Source organism: Hipposideros armiger, unplaced genomic scaffold (genome assembly GCF_001890085.2).
Source record: "Hipposideros armiger isolate ML-2016 unplaced genomic scaffold, ASM189008v1 scaffold_139, whole genome shotgun sequence".
NCBI lineage: Eukaryota > Metazoa > Chordata > Mammalia > Chiroptera > Hipposideridae > Hipposideros > Hipposideros armiger.
In genome coordinates this window covers 328,692-353,234 of record NW_017731489.1, presented here as the reverse complement: position 1 = coordinate 353,234, position 24,543 = coordinate 328,692, and the positions used below count along the sequence as shown (strand labels likewise).

General features: G+C 46.0%; 1 protein-coding gene across 8 annotated transcripts in view; it reads left to right on the top strand.

The window, feature by feature from the left end:
- ENOX1 (ecto-NOX disulfide-thiol exchanger 1) overlaps positions 1-24,543 on the top strand; it is a 524,830-nt gene that overhangs the window by 440,674 nt on the left and 59,613 nt on the right. For all 8 annotated transcript variants that reach the window (XM_019650344.1, XM_019650343.1, XM_019650337.1 and 5 more), the window contains one exon: positions 9,298-9,482. In XM_019650344.1, coding sequence (XP_019505889.1) covers positions 9,298-9,482 — 185 coding nt within the window. The remainder of the gene's footprint in view (positions 1-9,297; positions 9,483-24,543) is intronic.

Sequence of the window (24,543 nt, the reverse complement as noted above, 5' to 3'; positions counted from 1 at the left end):
GTACACCTGTGGCATGCATTAGAGCCGCCCTGGAAACTTGTTGAAATGCAGATTCCCAGGCCCCGTTCCATAAACTCAGGTTCAGAAGGTCTGGGATGGGGCCAAGAGTTCTCGCTTATGAGATGCCACGGCAGGACGGGTGGGGTTGGGGCGTGGAACAAACAGGAATACGGGCCTGGAGACGCCAGCTAGCCGTTCATAGCAGTGTCATTCTGCCTTGGTTGTCTACTTAGAGAGGATTTTCGTCCTGATGACAGGCGCACATAAGTGTGCATGAAACAGTCTCCATGTTGGCGATGAGGGTATCGGGGGGAGGCGACTTCAGGGGCGGCCGGAGCTTGGTCAGCACCCGTCACGTCCCTCCAAGCTTAAAAGCAGAGTCTCAGCTGCCACTTAACAGACTAGATAGCTGGAGTTAATATAGGGCACAGAATCTGAGAGAAGGAAAACAGCTTTTCTGTTCACCTCGTCTCTGTAATCCCAAGTATTTGGTGTTAGAAATGCTTTGTGGAAAAAGTCACTATTCCTTGCAAAGGGCAACGCCGAGAACTGAGAACATACTTTGCGTTGGGGCTGACCTTCATTTATTTCACATTTCAGAGTGTGGATGTGTTTTACATGGCAGACAGCAGCAGTTCAGTGTGTGTGTGTGTGTGTGTGTGTGTGTGTGTGTGTGTGTGTGTGTGTGTGTGTGTGTGTGTGTGTAGGGGGGTTAGTAGGCGTAGGAAAATCCCATTTCTTGAGGGGAAGGTTTCTTGAAGAAAATGAGAAGTGACTATTTGTTAAATTGGAAAGAAACCTGCAGTTAGGAGGAGAAAGAGGTGACGGCCCTCACATGCGAGAGGAGCTGTCCCTTCAGGGGAGCGCTTGCTGTGTGAGGCCTCCCTCTCTTTGGACAAGGTCAGCTGAGTGCAGTTGCCCAGAGCCAAACCCACTGGTGGGGTGAGTGCTGTACCCAAGGGTGGGGGGTCTGTCTGTGGGGGGCCGCAGCTGAGGGAGCAGTGACTCTTCATGAAAACCCATGTCATTACGTGACTTATCTTGGTCTAAGTCTGACTCCGTAAAAAGAATCTTTAAAGCCTTTAGAAGGTAGAGAAAGGTAGTCCCGTATCTTCTAAATGGAAATAGGGATTGAAAGTGAAAAAGACAACTGAAGTCTAATGGAAAGAAAAGAAAGAATGGGGCGGGGTGCCCTCCTGTTGTGGCTGCTGCCTGGACTTGGGGCTCTTAACAGCCCAGCCTCCTCTTGTCAACCCCCACTGACCTTGCTTGCCCCGTCAGCCCGGGGAACCTGCTTCGCCTGGAGACTGCTGGGCCCTCGTGAAGGCCACCTCCCCTGTGTGGCAGCCCTGGCCCTGCACCCCCTCAGCCTGTGTGAGCCTGACCTCAGGCCCACTTAGCCCGTCCTCCCTCACGGAAGAGCCCTCCGTCAGCTCTCCCTTCCCAGCCTCCCTGAATCCTACTGCCACAGCACGCTGTGGGAGAGCGCCGCCCAGGGCAGTTCTGAGAGGCCGCCGCCAGGTCCACAGCTGTCCTGAGCTCTGGCCGCCTGGCAGGGAGCTGCTGAGGTCAGTAGGGGCCATGCCGGGCCTCCAGCAGCACTCACCTAAGGATCGCCGGGGTCACTGCGTCCGCCCTTCCCTGAGGGCTCCAAGGCATTCCTCAGCCGGGTAGCACAGGCTCTAAGTGGCAGGTCACCCTGCTGCAGGGGGGGGGGTGGCCGTGCTCCTTGCTTTTGCGTATTTTCCTCTAAGGACAGTGGGGGTGGCTGCGGGAGGTGTCAGAGGGTAATGCCAATGGAAAACCGATGAAGTGTGATGTGAACTCAATAGTGTCAGTCGCCCAGAAGCGACCCAGGGCCTGGCCACTGGCGCAGACCATGTCATAGGAAGAGATTGTGCGGGGACGAACAGAGGACTTGGTTTTCCTGTCGCCTGCCGCTGGGTGTGCCTCCAGACTCACATTTGAGCCATTATAATAACAGCATCTAGCTTACCTGCACGCTCCAAATTACCCTCATCCCAATGGCCTCACACAAAGGTGGAGAGACAACATTGGACTTCTGTTTAGACCTCCCAAATAAGCTAATGTGCAGACTGTAATACACGCTGCACATATAAAATGTTATGCCAATGCTAAGTTGTAATAATAATAATTCTGCAAAAATGTCGCAGAAGGAATTTCCATGAGCAATTTGAGGAAGAAGGCTGCTTCAGTGATGATACAGGTGTTACTGAAAAAACAGATCGATCATGGTCCATTGGGACCATAAGTGGCTATCTAGCTGGACACTGGCTGTGTGGCAGGCACCTCACGATGCTTTCCAGCCCTGAGCCTGGACACGCGGAGGCACCAAGTGACCACAGCCCGACGAGCCGGAGCCTTCATCTCATCCGTGGGTGGGGCTGCACCTTCTCAACCTGTTGAGACCCTGAGGAGTGAACTCTGGGGAAGAGGCGTTTCCGCTGCCTTTACTCTAACTGAAAGTGCTGGACACTTAGTTACACAGAGGAGGTGAGACGGCTGGGTAGGCACCGTGACTGTGGTCCTTCAGGAGTCTGGAGAGCATGAGACCTTGGACCCAGCTCTTCATAGGGCCTTATTAACCCCCGAGGCCCTGGAGCGCAGCGCTTAGCGGCTCTCAGTGTGGCCACCTCAGAGGAGCGAGACACGGGGCAGCAGGAGGTGTCTCTGAGTGGCTGGAATCAGGCCCCTCGTCATCCAGACGTGTGAGCTCCACCTCCCTGTGGAGCGTTTCCACATTTCTCCTGCAGGAGACATGTGGGTTTACTTTTTTACAAAGGTCCAAGCTCTCCGCTTTCCTCGCAGGGCCTCCCTCCAGCAGAGTACTCCCCACAAGAGGCAGGAATGGAATGTTTTTCCTCTGTGAGGACCACAGTTGCCACCGCGGTGCCCTCGCTGCCTCCCTTCTCTCCCAGGGCCCCTCATGCATTGCGTCTAGGAATACAGGTTCTGCAGTCACACCTGTGGGGTGTAAACCCTGCACCAGCACAAACCTGTACCGCCACTGTGCCTCTCAAACTCAGAAATACGAGGTCTGACAGGTTCGAGAACTCATCCTAGAGAAAGGGCTACATGCCTCATTGCTGAATATCACTACAGTCACCTTCGAAGTACTCCCCTTGGGAAGCTATGCACTGACGCCAGCGCCTAGTCCACCCTTCAAAGCAATTTTGGACCTCTTTTTCTGGAATGGCCCTTAGAGTTGTCATCGTATCACCCTTGATGACCCTTGATGTCCTGAATGTCATCAAAATGTCTTCATTTTAATATTTCCTTTACTTCAGGTAAATTAAGAAGTCATTGGGGGGCCAGATCAGGTGAGTAGGGAGGGTGTTCCAATACAGTTATTTATTTCTGGCTAAAAACTCCCTCACAGACAGTGCCGTGTGAGCTGGTGCATTGTTGTGATGCAAGAGCCATGAATTGTTGGCAGAAAGTTCAGGTCGTCTAACTTTGTCACGCAGCCTTTTCAGCACTTCCAAATAGTAAACTTGGTTAACTGTCTGTCCAGTTGGTACAAAGTCATAATGAAGAATCCCTCTGATATCAAAAAAGGTTAGCAACATTGTTGCAACAAGTTCTCGAACTTAATTGTCAGACCTTGTAATAATCATATTTTTTAGGTCTTGTTTTTTGTGAGGGTGAAAGGAGATTGTGCAAATATTGGGTTGTTGGAAAAGTCATAACATATGTTTTCTGTGTTTTTCGTTGCAAAAATGTGTCATGACTTTTCCTACAACCCAGTAGAATACGCTTAACACATTGCCTGGCACATAAAACTTCTCAGCTCTTACTGTCACTGTTACTATTACCACTGCTGCTGCTGCTACTGTTATTTGAGGAAAACAGAGTAGTGACATTTTTGCCCAGATCTCTCCCTCACTCGCTAAGGAGGTGCTCAGGGCATTGGGCCGGGGCCGGGACAGGACCACTTACAAGGGTGCAGAGTGTGGAGCTGGGCTCCAGACAATAGAAGGTCAAGGAATGGAACCAGAATGACAAGACAAGCATATGGTTCCCCCAGAAGTGTTTGTCCAAATACGCCAACCAGAACCGCAACCCAGGCACCAGGTGACAGAATGAGCAGCGGGCAGCGGTTCTCAGAGTGTGGTCTCGGCCCCAGCAGCATCAGTACCACCTGGGAACTCGGAGGAGTGCAGATGCTCAGGCCTCATCCAGAACATACCCTGTCGTAGGGCCCAGAAATACGGGTCACAGCAGATTCTGATGTGGGCCAATATCTGGGAACCACTGGGTTAAAGTAACGCCAGCTGTTTTACAAATAAGTCCCAAATCTTTAATGACTTAACAACAACCACAAGAAGTTTATTTCTCGGGCACAGAAGAGTCCAAAGCAGATAATCTTGGTCTATGGGCACCTGTCCTCCGTGTGCTCGTCCCAGCAGCAGGCAGACAATGAGGGACTGCAGAAGGCAGGCGCCACACCCGCTCATGCTCCCTGGGTGAAAGCTAGTCATATGGCGACCCGAGGCAGTCACCTGAGCAACACCGCTGTATAAGCACAGAGAAGCCTGAGGTTGGGAGATACACAGTGCGCTCTGTGCTACAGAAGACCAACTGGGGACCCCAGGCACCCTGCGAGAAGAGCCAGGATGCAGGGAGGCCGATGGAGCCCGGAGAGTCACTGCGTCACCAGGCCATCGGGCTGGAAGGCAAACAGATACCGTGGGGGTGTCTTGCAGGCCTCAGACCCAGCCAGCCATCCTGTGCTCTGGACCTGCCAGCACTACCACCCATCGGGGCAGCAACCGATGAAATCCTTGAAAAGGACTTTCCTTGCACATGGGAAAAAAGCGCATTGTTCAGCAGCCTGCTCCCGGCATTCCAGGGGGACATCTATCAACTGCAGGGAGGATATTAAACGCAGCTCCCCAAGGATGCAAAGCCGAACTGTTCTTGAGACATGCAGAGATTGTTAGAAACAATATGTTAAAGTGTTCTATTATTTAGTTACATCTTGCCTGAGCATGAAAAAGATATTAACATACTATTAGCTTACTGGGACATCACCCAAAATAAGTTCCATTTTTCATATAGTGCTAATTGTTTTTCTGAGGCTGGCTCAGGCTGGTAAGAGAGATTCCAAGGCTTTCACCAGATTATTTACTTAAAGAAGTTGAGCATGCCATTATCTGTTCCCATGGAAACACGAGTAAGGAATACAGGAGGCAGAGGAAGAGGTCACTTTGACCGTAATTAATATAAAGAATAATGATTTATAGAGAATCTAGTGGAGTACAGTGAGGTGATGCAATACCTTTAAACCTCTTTTTCCAGCAGTGCAGTTTAACCTCTGGATCAATTTTTATGCACTTGCATCACTTTGGTAATTGTAGTAGCCTCATGCAAATTTTTAAAATGGAAGTTAACCTTGTTGAGCAAAGTTTCTCCAATGTGGTGATTTCATTTTTGATCCAATCAGAAAATTCCAGCAACAGTTTTTCCAAGTCCCGATGAAGTATAAATTGACGACTTCCCTGGCTGTCCCCTTGCATGGATGTCACAGCTCTTTGTACATGGCTTCTCAGTAAGACTGTTGGCTGGTGAAGGAATCAGTGATAATCTAGACGCACCACTGGATTCAGCAATGCCTTTAAAACCACCAAAGAGAGACTTACTTCTGTTCAGAATAGTTTACATTGAAAGTGTCTTATTTTATCCTTTTTTTTTTTTTTTCATTGAAAACCGGTAATCCACAAGTGGTGGCTCTTAGCTAAATATTCTATTTGTTGGAACACGGGGCCCTCCTTGGGGATTCTTACAAAAAGATACATACTGTCATTTATTTTTAATCCTTATGCTTGTTTGAATAGTGGATTTACTGTGCAGTCTCTCAAGGGGATATTTTATCATGGCAGCTTGATTACACATTTTTCAAAACCATTTAATTTATTACATTGTCCCCGGAAGAACTTAAGAGGAAAAAAAATAAGAGAAATGAAAGAATGGACCTTCCAAGTTTCTGAATTTTTAGTGCAGTGAGACATGATATTAAGTTAGAAGTTATTAGGATTTTGTTTCTTGTAGAGCCCCCGTCCAGGAAACACAATCTAGCTGCTTCTAGGAAGCCTCGTCTGAGGGGTGGGTTCAGCGCTGCAGCCTGATGCGGAATAATATCTACAAACAGGTGGCCTGAAGTTAAGTGGTGTCAATATACAATTTCTCACCCTTTAGAAGATAGCCACTTTGCTGCCCCATGAGTAACCAAAAACTTTTTGCACATATCTAGCTTGAAATCACTTAATCAGGAATATAAATCAGTTCTATGCCCCAATTATAAAAACATTGATGGGATTGGCTATGGCATTGATTTGGGGGGGTGAGGGTGGATAGAGTTGCAGCTGGCTGGGTTTTTATATACATGTAACGGTACCACAGTCCTATTCCAGAACTGCAGACAACATTGCATCCTACCTGGCAGGAACCCTGGTCACTTGGCTTAGCCAAGAATAAGAACTGTCAGCAGTGCCATTCCACGGGCTTATACGAGATCCCCTAAAATAATGGATGGTGCACTTTCCTACATGTACTTATGTTCAGATAATTTATTTAAATAATGTTGCTGGCACATGCTTTATAGCTGCTTGTGTTTTGCTACACAGATTTCAGTGTATCTTGCAGACTGTGCAATTCATTTGGAAAATGTAATTCCCATCCCTGCATACTAATCGATTTCTTCGCAAACACCTGCTATCAGTTATGATAATAAAAATGCCAGTCTGAATTGAGAAAGGGCCAAATAGAGCTTCCTAAGGAAATGACTTAAGTGTCTTTGAATGCGACTAAATGTAGTAATGTGCTTCTGTAGTGCCAACACTTTTTTCATCGTTTGCATTTTTGGTAATTTTGCCCTATTACAACATCCCTCTCTCAAATGATGCCTCGTAACCATTTCCCCATGGATTGGTAAACTGAGCTGCCAGGAGACGGCGTCTCGGGGTATGGACAAGATCTGAAGTCAGGAAGCGCCGTGTCACAACGCCCTAGTTCATCATGCTCCTGGGTGTACCCTGGGTCACATCTGATTTCGTGAGTCCCTAAAAACTGTAAAATTGGCTGCTCCCTGGTTTTGCACACACATGGACACCAAACAAAATTCCCTGTGCTCCATTCCCTTCAGTATCCAGCTCATTCCACGCACTACCGCCTAACCGATCGCCCTGTCACCCAAGTTCTCAGGTCTCTCCATTCCTTCAGTCCTTGTCACTTGGCCACTCCGTTGAGCTAGCTCTCCAGCCGGACTTCTGAGCCTCCAACCTCTCGCACCCCCTGACATGGCTCGCCCGTCTCACTGCTTCTCTCCTTCCTGCTCTCCCTTCAGTTCTCATCGCTGGACGTTTACTTAGGCTCTTACTCCCGAGGAGACGCCCTTCCCGTTTCTGGATTCCATCCTCCAAAGCCCACTTTGATTATCCTGGTCTGCATTTTGCTCTCTCTTCCCTGAACTCGCGTAGACTGTATTCCCTTGCCATATACCTTGACACTACATTGCTCATTCAACAAACACTTATTGAGCGCTTCGTGTATATCAGGCATCCGGCTGTCCTCTCTTCCTTTGAACGTGTTGGTTTCCTTCCAAATGTGTCTGTTTCTTATTTGAAGTTCCATGAGAGAAGAGATGCACTCTGTCTCTTCCTTTCCTGATCCGAGATGTCCTGACAGACCTGGGCACAGAGCACAAAGGCAATAAATGCTCGTTGACTAATTGAACCCTGGTGGTTTGCAGTCGGGAATTTTCTGGTTAATTGCACGTTCCATTTGATTAGTATTTCAGGGTGTCCTATACATAGATGATCATTTGGAAAAGTAGAATACCACAAAACAATTATTAACATAATTTGACGTTTGATGTTTGTGGAGGGGATTCACCGGGGTCTTGCAGCACCTCAGAAATCACCTGCCACCATCGTATGTGGTGTGCAGCAGGACACACAAGATGCTGCCCTCCACCTGGCTGTGAGGGTGGGGGTGGGGGAGGCGGTGGGCGTGAGCATGGGCTGAGGACCATAGTAGGTCCACATCATGCCTCACCCACCGGAAGTTACTTCTTTGAAGAAGTTTCCCACAACAAGCTTTTAAAATGTTCTTTCACTTTTCACTTGCTTCCAAAAGTACGGAATGAATTTTCTGTGGGAGGGGGAAATAATGTGGGAAACCGGTGGGAGAGGAGAGAGGGAGAGTTCGGGGCCGGTTTTTGCGCGAAACACACCCGGACGGGCAGAATCGCCCAGGGACTGAGGGAGAGCCAGGACTCAGGAGCCAGCGGCCTGGGCGTGAAGACTGTTTGTATCACTTGCTTTGTGGGATCAGAAGTCCTCTGACTCCGCTGAGCCTTGTTGCTCTCATCTGTAAAGAGGGAGCAAAAGAGCAGCACCCACATCACAGGCTCGATGAGGGCAGCTCTGCGATGAGTGAGTTCGCGTGAAGCTCTCAGCCCGTGGGGAGTATCAGCAAGCTACTGCCCACACGGGAAAGACAACGAAGCAATGGGCTGGCATGTGGGGGGAGGCGCCCTGTCCTGAACGTCTTTGCGCCATTCGCTCTTCTCTTTTATTCAGTTCCTTGAGATACGTGAGACCCTGAGTAAGAGGGAGTTGTGAGTGATGACTGAGGTCTGAACTTACGCAGAATTTGGGGTATCAGGAAGGAGTATTAGAATAACCCAGCAGCCTGTAAAGAAAAAGAGTTACTTTGCTTGCTGGTGAAGCAAACGGAACCAGGTTCCCATCCTGATAGAGAAATAGTTTGTGCCATTGTCCCAGCAGAGAGCACGGGGGTGGTGTGCATAAACGTCCCTCCCTCCCCTGGGCTGCTGTGTGTCACCCTGCGGGGCGCCGATGATGAGAAACTGGGCGGGACTGCAAGGAGCTAAGTCGTCCTGCAGAAAGCGAGAGGACAGCAACGTGGAAGGTGTGATGGCCGCTCGGAATCCTGCACGTTGCCGTCACCCACCGACACATGCTGACTCCCGAGAGGGTGCCCAGCGCAGAGGGAGGGGTCCAGAGACAAAAAATCAGAGGTGCCCACAGGAAACATTCATACACAAGACAGGACAAATAGAATAGATTTTTAAAATTGCACAAGAAGGGCTGCTCGCCAGTGGTGAGGACCCTGGGGTGAGGCATTTCGGTGTTGTATTTCTGAGCTGGGATGGGCGTTAAGCACTTGGGGGAGACTCCCCTTCCCCACACAAGGCCCCCTCCGTCGAAGCACGAAGGTAACTTACCTGAACTCATTCTGTTCATCCCTCAGCCCTGGCCGCTCAGGCCTACGCCCTTAAAGAGGAGAATGACAGCCTCCGCTGGCAGTTGGATGCCTACAGAAACGAGGTGGAGCTGCTGAAACAAGAAAAAGAACAGCTTTTCCGAACAGAGGAAAACCTCACCAAGGACAAGCAGCTTCAGTTCCTGCAGCAGACCTTGCAAGGCATGCAGCAGGTACGCGAGCCAGCGTTTTTTGGTTTTGTTTTTGTTTTACGGACAGGTGTGTGTGTATTGAGTGGAAGTAAAATGGCAGCCATTTGCCAGGACCAATGGGGGAGAAGAAACGGCAACCGTAAAGCTGAGTCGCTAGGAAAAGACGTTGCTAATGACTGTTGGTGGAAGGGTAGAACCAGGGGGAAAGCCAGGCTGGAGAAACACGTCACAGAAATCCGTCCTCGAGGTAGAAAGTAAAGGAAGCAAGTCTGGGAGATGGAGAGGCGTCTGTACATAAACTTTAGCCTCAGAGCCAATGGTCCAAAAAATCCTGATCTTGACACAAGTGTTTTGTAATCTCAGAGCTTTTAAGTGAAGACCATGCCAACTCATTTCACCAAAGCATGGTGAGGCTGTTTGCTTTCAAGGTCAGTGCAAAACAGAAGCGATGTTGTTTCCACTTCTTCTGGATTATTCTTGGGACCTAGTCAGGTTCTGTGAACACATTACATCTTTAAGAAGTGTTTGTTGAAGGGACAGATGAAGCACTAGATCTTGGGGGGACAGGCGACTTTAAAAATAAGCCAGGATCTGTGCTTTTGTTAAAAAGCACATCAGTGTGGCATACTCAAGGTAAAGGTGTGTATTTCTAGCAATTATTAGAAGGAGACAGAAGCTCCGGGCTTCTAAAGACAATGGAATATGGACTGTGGGAAGTGACAGGCTGAAGAGAGGGAATAACCTGCGCCCTGGCGGTCGGGGAACCGAATCAAAGATTCATAGCTGGATTTATATCTGAAAACATCAGTTGATACCTGATACACTTAGGGTGTTTGGGCCTTTTGAGCTATCATAGAATAATATAGCATAAATTATCATCACACATTGGTATTTTTTTTACCCCTCTGAATATGTAAACTTAACCACTCTTTTCAGGCAAAAAAAAATTGTTTTTATTTAAACAAGGGAAATCTAAGTAGGATAATGGAAAATGAGATACATAGTGGATAGGATATTTTCTAAAATTCCCCTGTGCGTATAGACTGATGCCGAAGATCGGGAGCATGAGTTGCCTATAAAAGTGTCTTTTATATACTTTATAATGAGAGGTAGCTGCTGCAGAAATGCTCACCAAGCAGGGAAAAATAACAGAGAGGAACGGATACAAAAAAGAAGTGGGGATTGGGACACAAACGAGTTAAAGACCAAGTCACGGAAATTACGTCTCAAACGTCTCCCATTTTCGAGTCTCAGCTTTGAGTGCTGCCTGGTTGGTGGTCACCGTGTGTGTGAGACAATTCAGTGAGACTCAGGGAGAGAGCCCACCAGGAAAGTGCCCCTGCAGTCACGGCGCAGGTCCCTGCCCTTGGAAACTGGGTAACAGCTGCTGTGTGAGGCTCCCGGGGGGCTGTCCACAGGCCCCGGCATTGGGTGTGTGTGGGGGGGGGGCCACTTTGCCAGGAAGGGAGTCTGCCCATTTCCCCAGACCTTGCCCACGAGCTACGATGATCCAGTTCCCACAACATGCGCTGTTTTCCTCCAGGAAGATTAGCCCAGTTGCTTTAAAAGTTGATAAAAGCGTTGAGGTGGCTGAAGATTCAAATTTGAAAGAAGTCAGAGGAGGCGACGGTGAGCTGGGAGTCGGGGAGAAGTGTGGTGGGGGTGGCAGCGTGGGGTGCTGGGGAGCAGAGGCCTGGCCCCCTCAGGAGCAGAGCTATTATAGAAATCACCCCTGACTGACGGCCCTTCAAGGAGATCGCCAGCAGCTGCAGCCTCACACATTTGCAGACCCCTCCCATCAGTGGGAGCTTTTGTTTTAGTCTAGTTTTCCTGTTTTGTCTTTTGGGATTTGGTTTTGGCTTTGGTTTTGGTTTTGGTTTAGTTTAAACAACAGAAATTTACTGTCTCACAGTTCTGGAGGCTACTAAGTGCGAGATCATGGTGTCGGCGGGGTGGGGTCCCCTGGGCTGTGAGGGAAGGACCGGGCCCAGGGTTCTCCCCAGCTTCTCGCAGTTTGCTGGTCATCTTTGTTCTTTCTGGGCTTGTAGACGCATCACCCTGCTCTCTGCCTCCACCTTCACATGACGTCCTCCCGGTGGGCGTGTGTCTGTGTCCAAATCTCCCCTTTTGATAAGGTCACAATTTGTATGGGATTATGGGGCCCATGCGACTCCAGTATGACCTCACCTTAACTAATGACACCTCCAGTGACTCTTTTCAAATAAGATCCCATGCTGAGGTACAGAGGGTTACAACCTCACCATATGCATTTTGGGGGGACACAATTCAATCCATAACAGACACACAGTAGAGAGTCAGCATATATTTGTTGAATGGACAGAGACCTGGGGGCACAAACTAGCATGGTGGCTCTGGGGAGCTCTGGGTTATGTCGCTTCTGGGGTCCTAAGCAGCAAGGCAGGGCGTGGTGAGACTTGACACCCTAGAACTACTGGAGCACCTCCTTAGCTCCCAGAAGCACTAACCCAAGGGCAACAGGTATGATTTTAATTTTCGCTGGTTGTTTTGGCGGCTGCATGGCAACCACTGTCCCAACACATCTTCAATATGGTTTTAAAATATATGCATTTTTTTGAGATTGATATTTCTACCTAAGCATCACTTTGAATAAATTACCACAACCTGCTAATTTGAGCTCCACTGCATTGAATTCTCCTGACTTTAAAACCTCCTCTCAATCTGCCTGCTCTCCGCTTTTTAAATTAGAAAATCGTGATCTCACGGGAAAATCAACAGACAGAGGAGGGGTTTGCCTGCCACATGTCATTGTTTTAGCAATCCATCTATGGGAAATTATTTCTGTAACAAACAAAGGAAAACAGAGAGTCTTAACAGCCTTAGAACTAGCATGCAATTTTCAGAATTGCCTTCAAGGGCAGCCAAAACATCTCTAACCTTTCTTCCTGTAATCCCTTAAGGATATGTTTGCTGACTTCACATGGTTCCTCATGTGTTCATGAAGAAAACATTACGGGCAAGATTTCTCAAAATCAAAAACCCTCGGGTGACTTTGTCTGGTTGTTTGTCAGACAGCCCCTGCATTATATGTGAGTCATAATTTGATATTAGAGGTTGCACACAGAAGGAAATCAGAGCTTGACTCCATGGTAACACGATAGTCACTCCCTGATCTTCAGCTCACAGTGAAGGTAGCCTGTCTGTGCCAAGGGGGTAGTGAGGTTGTCGGCTTCCTTTTGTATCTTCAGATACACAGTGAAAGAATATACATATTTTAAACTCTTATTTATCTTCAGATTACCACACTGAATTGTTTACTTAGGTTTACTGAGGTAAAAAAAATACATACAATGCAAATACCCTTTTTAGGGGTGCGGTTCTGTGAACTTTGACAAATGTATACACTCGTGTAAACACCACTAACACCATCAATGTATAAACACTTCCATCACCACCCAAAAAAAATTATCTTATGCCCCTTTTTAGTCAACCCCACTCCCGGCAACCACCGATTTGTTTTCTAACCTTCTTTCTAGTTTGCCTTTTCCAGAATGTCATACAAGGTCCGACAATTAAGTTCACGAACTTGTGCAACGATGTTGCTAACCTTTTTTGAGATCAGAGGGATTATTCATTATGAATTTGTGTCAACTGGACAAACAGTTAACCAAGTTTACTATTTGGAAGTGTTAAAAAGGCTGCGGGGAAAAGTTAGACGACCTGAACTTTTCACCAACAATTAACCACACCTATATGTAAACAATATTTGTATTTTCATGCTTGAGGGTAGGTCACTATGTCATACTTTTAAATAACCATCTTAAAATTGGAATTCCTTTTGAAGCCATGTGTAAGTCATATTGACAGGACTGATAAATATTCGGATAATAACAGGATGTCATTATAAACTGCTGATCATAAAACTGTGTGTGACTAATGACTATCATGTCAGAAGATGTCCTCACGAATCCTTTAAGCTAGTGCTTTTAAATAGTGTTAGCAAATGTTGTCCAAAGACCAGCTGTCTTCGGCCACTAAACTACTGATCCACATAGAGCAGTGCCAAATCGGTTATCTCGACTACTTTCAACAAGAGAAGATCAGAGAAATGGGGGAAAACGTTTTTATGATCAACACCATTTTAGAAATTAAGTAACAAGTGGTGTTTGCCCTTATTCCCAAAGAGAAAAATGTGTGATTTTCTTTATGTGTGTCTGTGTGTGTGTGTGTGTGTGTGTGTGTACAAAACCTCACTAATTTAGACAATTTTATAGAAGACAGAGAAATACAATACTGTTTACTTTCCTAAAATATATAGTAACTCCAGCTGGTTTTGACACATGTTGGTCAAGAATTGGTCTTTGAGATATAATTAAGAAGTAAATGAAAGTGTGTTGAGCATCAGGGAGTATGTCTGACCACAAAAGTTAAACATCTCTTCTAAAATCTCCTTTGCACTGCTCAACTGCATAGTGAGTATTTAGAGATAGTAAGAAGTTTGCGCTCAATTGTTCTTTGAAATTCATGTGTAATGAAGCCTGATGTGTACATGTCAAAATCAGGATAATTATTATGATAGCAGGAGTGGTACTGAGGGTGGCGATGATGGAGGCTGTGGTGGTAAAGGTGACAGTGGTGAAGATGACTGTGGTGAAAGTGACTGTGGTGAAAGTGACTGTGCTGTTGAGGGTGACTGGTGGTGAAGGTAGCTGTGGATGGTGGTGTTTTTGATCATTAGAAATTTGGGGGAAAGTCAGGTTAAATGAACATATCTAAGAAAATTGTAGAGATGATGATGATGACGATGATTTCTGTAAAAGAGCTTGCTCCTTAAAAATGGTTGCAGTATCTCCTTGGATCTTTGTAAGAATACTAATTAGAATTTTTAAAAATTTTCTTTGTTCCTGAATCATTTCTATTTCTTCCAGGGTTGGTCGTTTGGTTTTCGCATCTCAGTCTGTCTCTTTCATGCTACAGGTTTCTTCTGGTGAGGATGCTGGGAAGTGTGTGCTTGGAGGAAAGGGCTTGGCTTACCTTCCTAGGAAGCTGTGTGGCTTGCTCACTTCCGAGTCAAGGTCACCCCACGGCTGAGTCTGTCTCCCGTGGAGTGGTAATTGACTGGCAGGCTTCATTTCCAGGAGCGGTGGGGCTCCCACAAATGCCAGAAACTGTCACACACTAGAAACCCCTTCCCACTCGCTTTGCCTTTTCAAGTGTATTCTTTGACAGACATTTTAATTGAGTCTCTGGAGGAAGGGAAAACAAAAAGCGAATGCCCACGGACTGTGACATCCTGAACAAAAACCCATTTCAGGGGCTTTGAACTTTGTATCGTCCTTGAATGAATTCTTGGTTAGTGTGCGGGCCCATGAGGGAGGCAGGGGAAGGGTATTACAAGTTATTCTGGCCATCCAGAAACATACAGGCAAAAGAACAGCAAGCACAGTTTCCAGATGTCTGCGAGGAAGGAACATGGAACACAAGGCAGCGTGTTATGGAATAAACGTAGCTGCTTGAGGGTGAGGGGTAGGTTCTCAAATTAGCAGGGCTTCAGGGAGGACGGAAAGAAGGCAGTCCGGAAAAGGTAACATAAAAGGGCTGCAATATGGAAGAACAGTAGAGAGATGGTTAACTCGTTCTCCATTCTGTTTTGGCATTTTGCCCTAGAAGAAAAGGAGGCAGGGGATTAAGAAAAAACTGACGGTATGGAGACGGGCAAACCCTAAATTCAAAAAGATATGCAAAGAGTGAAGCCTAGGCGCTCTTCCAGAGGAAGGGTGAGAAGAATGTGCAGAGGCAGGGAAGGCACGGGGGCAGGACAGCGCTTCCTCTCTAGTTAGAACAACAACACAATTGAAGGAAAATGACACAAACCACCAGAAAAACCAGAAGAGAAAAAGAGACATTTCTCTAAAGGAAGAAATTCAATGTTTTTATAATGACAAGTTATATCTTAAGAGAGTTGGTGAAATGTTTGGATACATGAACCAGATATAGAAAGTGAGAAACTAAGGACTGATTCGTTTGGAATTTAAGTTGTGATATATTATGAGGATCTTCTAAGTAGGCCTTCTTCCTCCATGGACCTCAGAATGGTTCAGTTGGAAGAGACTAGCACATACGTGATGGTCAGTTGTTTGCTCGTCCAGGAAGAAGCATGTGTCGACATTATCATCATATCTTTAATCTCCGAAAACATTATATACATCAGTGCAGAAACTAATTCAGTATCACCGAACAGGCCAAGAAGATCACATTATTACAGTGTATAGAAAGGGGCTTTCTTTTAGATTTTCATGTGCAAGTAGGAAAACATTTAGCTTTTAAAAGTTCAAAACCACGTGCATAAATGTACACTCATACACATACCCAAAAATCTGGAATAGTTAACAAGCTGTGGCTGCAGAGACGTACCCCACGTTCATTTGATTCCATTTCAGTGGCCCAGACGAAGTGTCTTTCTGCATAGAAAGCAGCTCATAAGACATTTCCCACATTCATTTTAGAAGTCTTCGACATTTTAGTAGAATCAGAAAAATCATAAAACATGTCCATCTCTCAGATGATGCGGCTTTAAAAAGGACTAAACATCAAGACGCCCAGTACCTGCCAAATCTGGGGTCCACCGTGGTTGTCCTTTCCTTTCACGTAACCACCTAGCATTTGCAGTTTCATTTTCTACCCATTCTGCAGCCAGGCCCCTTGAGGTGGTGACGATAATCCCCATTTATAATCCAGCGGTGCCATTCCCTGGGCCGCTCAAGCACATGCAGAGTCCCTGCGGGCAGCACGTGCATTTGCTGACGTCCGCAGTCTGCATTCCGTGGCTCCTTGGAAGAAGGCATGTCGCCCACTTCAGTGAGACTATTGAAGGCAGTGTTGGTGCGTTTGGAACCAGAAATAGAAACCAGTTCTCCAATTCTGAGCCCAGGGCTTTACCTGTTTGAAATGACCGCACCAGACGCCTGCTAAGGAGGCTGGGAGTGTAAAAAGCACATTGCCATTTGACTCTGGCCAAGACGCAAAGACTAAAAAGGAACATAATGGGAGGAAACCTCCCTGCGCGCTTTAGCAGTTTCAAACAAGGATGGGCCACTGGGTATCTTGCTGTTTTCACTGGACAGACACCACGAGATAAGGGGGAATATAAGCTGCCTTCATGCCACCCCGTGGGTGCCAAGCTTTTGCACAAGAAAATGAAAGCACTGCACCAGGAGAAGGAACAGTGGCTCCAGCTTGACTGTTCTGCACAGCTTTGCACGAGTCAGCTTGTCTGACCCAAGCTTCTTCCTCTGGAGAACAGGTCCTGCCAACCTCAGGCAGGACTCGCTGCCATACAACGAGGTCCTGTGTGTGAACACATTTTGAAAAGCACTATCCAGATGCCAACTATGATTGCCATATTCCACGTGAAACTATGAGGAAATGTAGACGTTTAAGACGCAAGATTTGCAGAGGAAATCTGGACAAATGCAGAGCTGCGTGCCCTGATCCTTGGGGTGGCCTGTGCTGGTGTTCCCAAATCTGTTACCGCCGGAGGTCCCCCTTTCCATGGTGAACTCCCCAGAGCACATCCACGTTAGTTCCCGCCATGCTCACAGCTCAGGTCAGGAGTGCTTCTCCTGGGTTCCTAGGTAGGAAACCAAGACCTAGAGATGTCAAATGCCTTGCTGGGCCCACAGCATGTACCTGGCAGCGTCACAGGCAGTCACAGCTCCGAGCCCCTGTGTGCTCTGGGATGGGGATCTAGAACCGCTGTCATCACGAGAGCCCAAGGCCCGGCAGCTCTGTTCTCCCTGTGCTTGTGGGTGGCTAGAAATACTTGGCAGAAACCCACTGCCCGTCTCCTGGCTCTGTGTCATAGCCCCTAATTTGGCCTTTACATCAGCAGATTCAGAGCTAGCAACAAGACAGTAACATACCTGGGACTTTGATTTATTAACTCTGGACTCTGAGAATAAAACTCTTGACTTCTGGGAAGGGAAAGAGACACCCTCAGAAAATGTGACTACGGAAGGCTTCCGCTCATCATTTGTTATCCTGCTCCGCCATTAATTAATTTGATCATCAAATGCATCCTCATTGGTAATCATGCCTTCTGAAAATAATGAGGCCAGCAGGCGGCTCGGTGTCGGAGCCAGGGAGAGGGACAATGGCATCGTCCTGCACACCATTCAAGTTCTCTGGGTCTACCTTGGGCTGTGTGTCCCTGAAGTCTACACCAGGAAACCCCGCAGCATCTCCCGTAGGCTTGCCGCTGTTCCCAGGACAAAGGGACTCACTCTGTTTTCCCATCACCATCAGCCGCAGTCCTTGGATGACCTTTGAATAACCCTCCCCTCCAGCACCTCTTTTGGAAATTGCCTCCTGACGTCTAGGCCATATCACACCCAGAGTACTAGATTTATAGTGAAATGGCTCTTCTCTTAAATGCAATAAATCAAAACAGGCTTTCGCTTCAGACACATAGTGGCTTTTTACTCTGTTTGACCATTGTCGTCTCTCCCTCCACGCCTCCAGCCACAGACGCTGAAATGAATCCATGTGTCCTGGCCTTGACTTCCTTTCTGTGTAGTCTGCCGATGCAGAGAAGCAGCCTCACCCAACCCACGCTGCAGCCCTGGCCCCGGGGGGGGGGGCACACAGGCCGCCTGCATGTCGCAGGTGTAGCGCTCCCAGCCAGGCTGATGTCATTATCCATCTCTGGAATCGGGCTGCAGTTGGGAGGGGATGGTGCTCCCCTCAGGGCTTTCTCTGTGCAGCTGGTCGGTCGGGGAGGACACACGAGGATTGGGAAGACCAACCAATTTTCTTCTCATCAACAATGAAGGCTGTGAAGAGAAAGCACGGAGCCCTGGGGTGGGGGCGAGAGACAGCAACATGGAGACAAAGCAGAAAGGAGGAGAACGAGTCGGAGAGAACAAATCCCCTTTATCTAAATAAGAGAATGAACAGAGAGGAAGAGAGACGTAGGTGGCAGGTGCAGCCTCTCACAGTCTAGGTGTGTCATTTTCATTTCGTTTTCCTTTTTATTAAAGAATGTATACTCAGTGCAGAAAACTTGGGAACGTAAAAGAAGCATGTAAAAGGAAGCAAACCACTCCTAGTGTCAGACCCCAGGGAAAACTGTTGTCAGCATTTACACGTATCCGTTCTGTCTTTTCCTCGGTGTCCACATAAGCATACAGGATGAATCATTTTTAAATATTGACCAATGGAATAGCCACACCTAACCAGTTAGAGTTTCTGGAACTGTAACCAAAGTGTGGAATTGGGAATTCAGTCTCAAGGTGTTGTCAGATGGTTAGTTAAAGACTGCTTTCTCCTCCGTTTAACAAAGCATCCTGAATCGTCATCAAGGGAAACTTAAACAAAGTTAGTGCCCTATCTGATCCCCACTTTAGAGACTACCCACTGCATGCCGTTCATCACCGAAAGACCTCCCTGATGACATGCTCATCTTGACGCCATGTCCTCTGTTTGGTAGTTACCGCCCCAGTTTCTGTGCTTTCTGTTTTGTCTCTGTGTCTCAGTGCTACCCTCACATTCTCCCTTCTCAGCCCACTCTGTGACACACACACACAAACATCACATGCACCCACATGTCACACACACACACACATCACACACATACAAATCTCACACACACACATTACACAAACCACACACACACGTCACATACACACATCACACATACACACATCTCACACACACACACAAACATCACACACAGACACATCACACACACACATCTCACACACACACATCACACACACACACACACAAACATCACACACAGACACATCACACACACATCTCACACACACACATCACACACACACACACACAAACATCACACACACACACACACACACACAAACATCACACACAGACACATCACACACACACACCACCTAGTAAATGACCATGCAGCTTTATTTGCTGGAAGTACTAAGGACGATAGAAAAAGTATATTTGAACTCTGGTTGTAGGTTTCCAAGGAAAGAGTGTTACAAGTAGTGCTTATAAATGAAAGAGGAGCAGAGTGACATTTTGAAAAAAATCTTTATTGTCACTCTTTCTTCTTCCTTTGTTCTCGTAATGTATTCTGCCGTGCCCCCATTTTTAATGGTTCCCACCACCAGCACCACCTTCCTTTATTTCAAGCCAAGTATCGCTCAGGTATTCCAGCCAGCGGGGCGTCAGGAGCAAGCAGGGGTCTCTCGCTGACAGTCTTAGAGATGTGTTCTTCACCCATGCTTTACCTTTTATCATGAGTAAGTCATTTCAACCCTTTAAACACAGAGTGCTGCTCTGCAATTTTGTCCTTCACTAGTTCTCTTCCTTCCTCCGGGGCTTACGTTTCTTCCCTCGTGGTTTGTATTTCTTATCTTCAGTGCTACTCAATTAATTTCAGGAAGGTTTTGGTAATGACCTAACTGTAAAGTCCATAAAAATGCTGTCATGCTGCATTTCTCTTTACAATATAATTTCCCCCTAGTAATCCTCCTATTTATCATTTGGATAGAAGGAAATATTGGGGCATATTTTGGCATATTCATGACATATTTGGGCAAATATTGGGGCATATTCATGACATAGCTTCGCCGCTCTATATCTGATAATATGAGCTCAGATGGATTATAAAGAATCATGAGATCATTCAAGGAGAGCTGCCAGGTTTGGCCTTTCGCTCATGGGTCCTTGGGTACTAGTTGACTAGACTGGTCTTTTCAGCCCAGCTTTTCTGCCCATCTGGTGAAGGACTTGCTTGATTTTAAGCCCACAATATGCTGGCCATTTCTCATGGGAAACCCTCGCTTTGCTTTGCCCACATGGCCCATGCACAGTAAGAAAGCATGAGAGAATACGACGATAAAGGGAATTCTGCTTTAGATATAAAATTTGGACTGGATATGGGCTCAGTGTTACCACTCTTCTTGTAGCAAGGGGACTGCAATATACAGAATGTGAAAACTAGGAGAGCATTAGTGGAGCCCTAATCCAGCCCACTCACTTCCTAGTTTCAGTCAAATAGGGAGGTTACGTCACTGAGCTAAGCCCCCCCCAAGCCCCGCCCCCAGTGTCACCTCTCGCTGTCCCAGGTTCCCGATTCCCAGCCCTCGGGCCCAGAGCCTGCCTCCTCATTCTCCCTTGCATTCTGAGGGGCCCTTCCTTTTACATGCATTCGTACCTCTCTCCTGTCTCCCCACAACAGTGAGGATGACACAGAGGCTCTGCTTGTCCCCTGACATGTTGAGTAAATGTTAGTTTCTTTTTTTTTTCTTCTGATGTTGGAGTTGAAACTAATTCAAGACCAGTCTTTTATGGCTAATTCAGAACTTCCTATCCAACACCTACCTGAATAAACAAATGAAGAAAAGAACACATTGTTGAGTCACCACCCACATTTTATTCACAGCGACTGGAAACTCTAAACCAGCCTTTCTAATTCTGATCTCCGCTGCTTTCACTACTCACGGCCAAATAAATAATAATCTCATGTCGCTGAGTAGAACGAGCCTTCTGACAAGACTTTGTTGAAACATAAGGATGGATGAGGCCATTCTGTCTTCGGAGGTCACAGATGCTCTCTGCTGGTGTTGAAGATCCGAGGGAGCTAATTAGTGGCTGACCTTATCCAGTGCATCCGCGGTGGCCCCAGGGCCCTGAGCGAATGGCTACCACCTCAGGAAATAAGCCACAGTGTTTCCATTCCTGCCGAACGTATGTATTTTCAGTCACCAATGTTCCCATTCAGACGACATCTTCCTACTCTCCAGATGCTTTAAGAGCCGTCATAATGTTTGTATTTGTACCATGCTCTCATCAAGGGACCAAGGCAGAGAGCAGGGAGGTGACAGGTCACCAATCCAGGCGTTACGGTGCTTCAAACTTCTTCCTAACTGTTTTTCCTGATGTTGACAGTAAGATTATGTCACAAACTGAGACATAAAGGACAATGGGGAACATGCCAGCCCCACTCTTTCGTGAAAGACCCTAGGCGTCAGGGAACAAGGACAGTTTTCCAAGCAGCCCACTGTCCCCTCCTTCTTACTGTTCCTGCCGATGTTTGTGGTTGATGAAGCGTTTCCATAGAACTCAGCCCTCTATAAGCTTGATCAGCAGGACACACACAGAAGACTGTACTGATCAAACATCCTAGAACCTTTACAAAGAGTAACCCCATGCTAGACCTTAAAGCAGGTCTCAACAAATTTCAGAGGAGTGCTACCGTATTTTCTGACCACAACAAAATGGTTAGAAATTGATATCATAAATGATAACTAAAATAACCCTACATATTTGGAATGTTACAAACACACATCTAAATGCACACGCACATGAACGTCACCCATATACTTCATACGGATACATCACACACATGCACATCACCCAACACAGACACACACATCACACACAGGTTTAAAAAGAAATCAGAATTGTAATTTTAAAATATTTAGAAGTAATTGATAATTAAATGCAACGTATCAAAACTTGTGGGATTCAGCCAGAACAGAACCTAGAAGAAAAAATTTTAAATTTAAATGTCTGCTTTAGGAAAAAACAAAACTGGAAACAGGAGTAAGCATCCAGCTGTTTTCAAAAAGACTGAACACCAAGAAGGAAGGCTAAATAAAGATAAGGATAAAAATTACTAAAATGGCAGACAGCCATACGTTAGAGAAGTGCAGCACAGCAAAATGTTGTTTGTTTTAAGAGACTAATAACATGGAAAATCTTTGTTAACATTGATCACAAAAAAGAGAAGGATGTAATAAACAATATTAAAAATGAATATGAGGTATAATTACAGATGTAACAGAGATTAAAGAGATATGAAAATATCAGAAGTAGCTCTATGACAAATTTGTAAACTTAGGTGATACGAATTCCTATAGGAAAGAAAATACCTTATCAAAATTAAATCAGGAAGAAATTGAAAGCCCCAATGATCTCATTTAGAAAATTGATTTAGTGCCTTAAAAACCTTACATCCAAGCAACAGACTCAGAATGGCTTTACAGGCAGGTTTAACAAAACATTCAAGGAAGATTATGTAAAATTTATTTAGAGAACAGCAAAGAAGAAGATATGTCCCAACTAGTTCATAAGGTTAGTATACTTGATACAAAACAGGCCAAGGCATAAAAAAAAAGAGATGGAGGGAATTACAGGTCACTGTCACTATGACTATAGATTTCAAATTCCTTTTTATAAAAAAAAGCTAATTTAATCTGATATTGTATAAATCACCAAATGGGATTTATTCCAGGAATGCAAGGTTGGTTCAGTGTTACAAAAGTCTATTAATGTAATAGATCCCGTTAACATGCTAAACCAGAATAATACAATCATTTTAGTGGCTACCAAATATCTGTTCATGATTTAAAACTGAAACAACCGAAGGAAAATGAGGCTTTTAGCAATTTGGAATAAAAGAGAATGTATCCCATTACAGATTATCCACAGTGAACTCAGTGGCAAACCAAGTGCTTTTTTTTTTAAACCATCTCAGAGTAATCCCGATATAATCCTCTTAATCCTGATGTAATTACTTGGACTACAATGCAGCTGCTTTATATCACTCACTTTACATTTTTACATCATGATTTACATTTTCAAATTGTCATCTGGACGCAAAAGATTACTACACAAAGTGTACTAGCAGGCCGTAAACATGGGGTTTTCCTATTCTTTGCTTTTGGAAAATTGAAAGTCAACACTAACCTTGGTATTATTCCCTATTTCTGGAATGCAGACTTAATGATCCTTATAGCACAGGTGACGATCTTATCTGTGCTATCATTGTTAGGAGCTAGGCTTTCAGCTGACTTCAGCAAAACCTGTGATTGAAATTTTCACTAAAAGGACACAGGTAGACTTCCACACATAATGTAAATGTACATACAGTTGCTGATCAGGAGTGGGTGGACACCTGAGGTTGGAGGAGCCCTTCCTCATGGGGTAGATTGATACGAACATTAAGTGTAAAGCAACAGCTCTAATTCCTTTTAATTTTTATACCTCGGGAGCCTTTTTTTTTTTTTTTTTTTGGCTGTTATCGTTCATGGCCATGCTGACACCATTTACTGGGAAGGGTCTAAGTGTCATTCAGGTCCCTTTTTTAATGCCTCCTATATTTGATGTCTCTGAAGCAGAGAAGATTGGTTTAAAATGGTACTTTGCTGTCTGCACTTTTGAGATCTATGCAGGATGGGTGGTGCTGCATTTTATTTTACCAAATAGGTCTCAACCCCAGCCAGATGTTAAGACTTTTGCAGCAGTGCTATTTGTTGAGGTTTTCTGTTGCTGATTTTCCTCGATGACAATCTGCAGTTCAGACACCAGGCAAACCTGAGTTAGTCCAGAGGCTACATAGCTGCCACAATAGGCAGGTGGGTGAAGAAAGCCACACAGGGAAGCTGTATTTGTCTGCTGTGGCCCTCACCTGTCTCTCCAGGGCTTGGAGTAGGGAGCCGGTGAAACTTGGATACTCCAGGAGATTCTGATTGTTCTGAGACTCCTAAAATGTGGGGTTCCAGACCAACCTAAGTATATTAAAATAACGTGGGAACGTTGGGGGACGAGCAGACTCAGTCTGTCTCCCACTTCTGTGCTCAATGAATACGTACGTCCCATTTATTGCCAGTACTTGTCCCAGAGACACCTAAAAAGCCAGAGTGCTCAGTTCAGGGGCTTTTCTCTGCTCACTCTGCCCCTAGATGTAGGGGTCTCCTCATAGTAAAAATGTTAGCTTGTGTTAACAAAGAAAAATTGGGACTATTATAATTCATTGAGCCAGCTTCACTCAAGCTCTAGTTAATCAGGAGTTAAGTAGCCTAGGTGATGAAAGCCTTCAGACCCACAATACAGAAAGCTTTCCATGGACAGAGGCCCTTCAGCGATATTTTCTGTTTATCTGCAGAACATGTCTGCTCACTAGAACTTTCTCACCGTTAGGATTTAACTAAAAGCTCTCAAGGCCCCAACACATGTTCTTATTTCATAACCACTTAGTCAAAAGCTGGTTTCCTAAAACTGCACTCAAGGAGGCCTGTGATGGTGGGAATACCTGCTGTTAATGGTTTGGCTCCCCAGG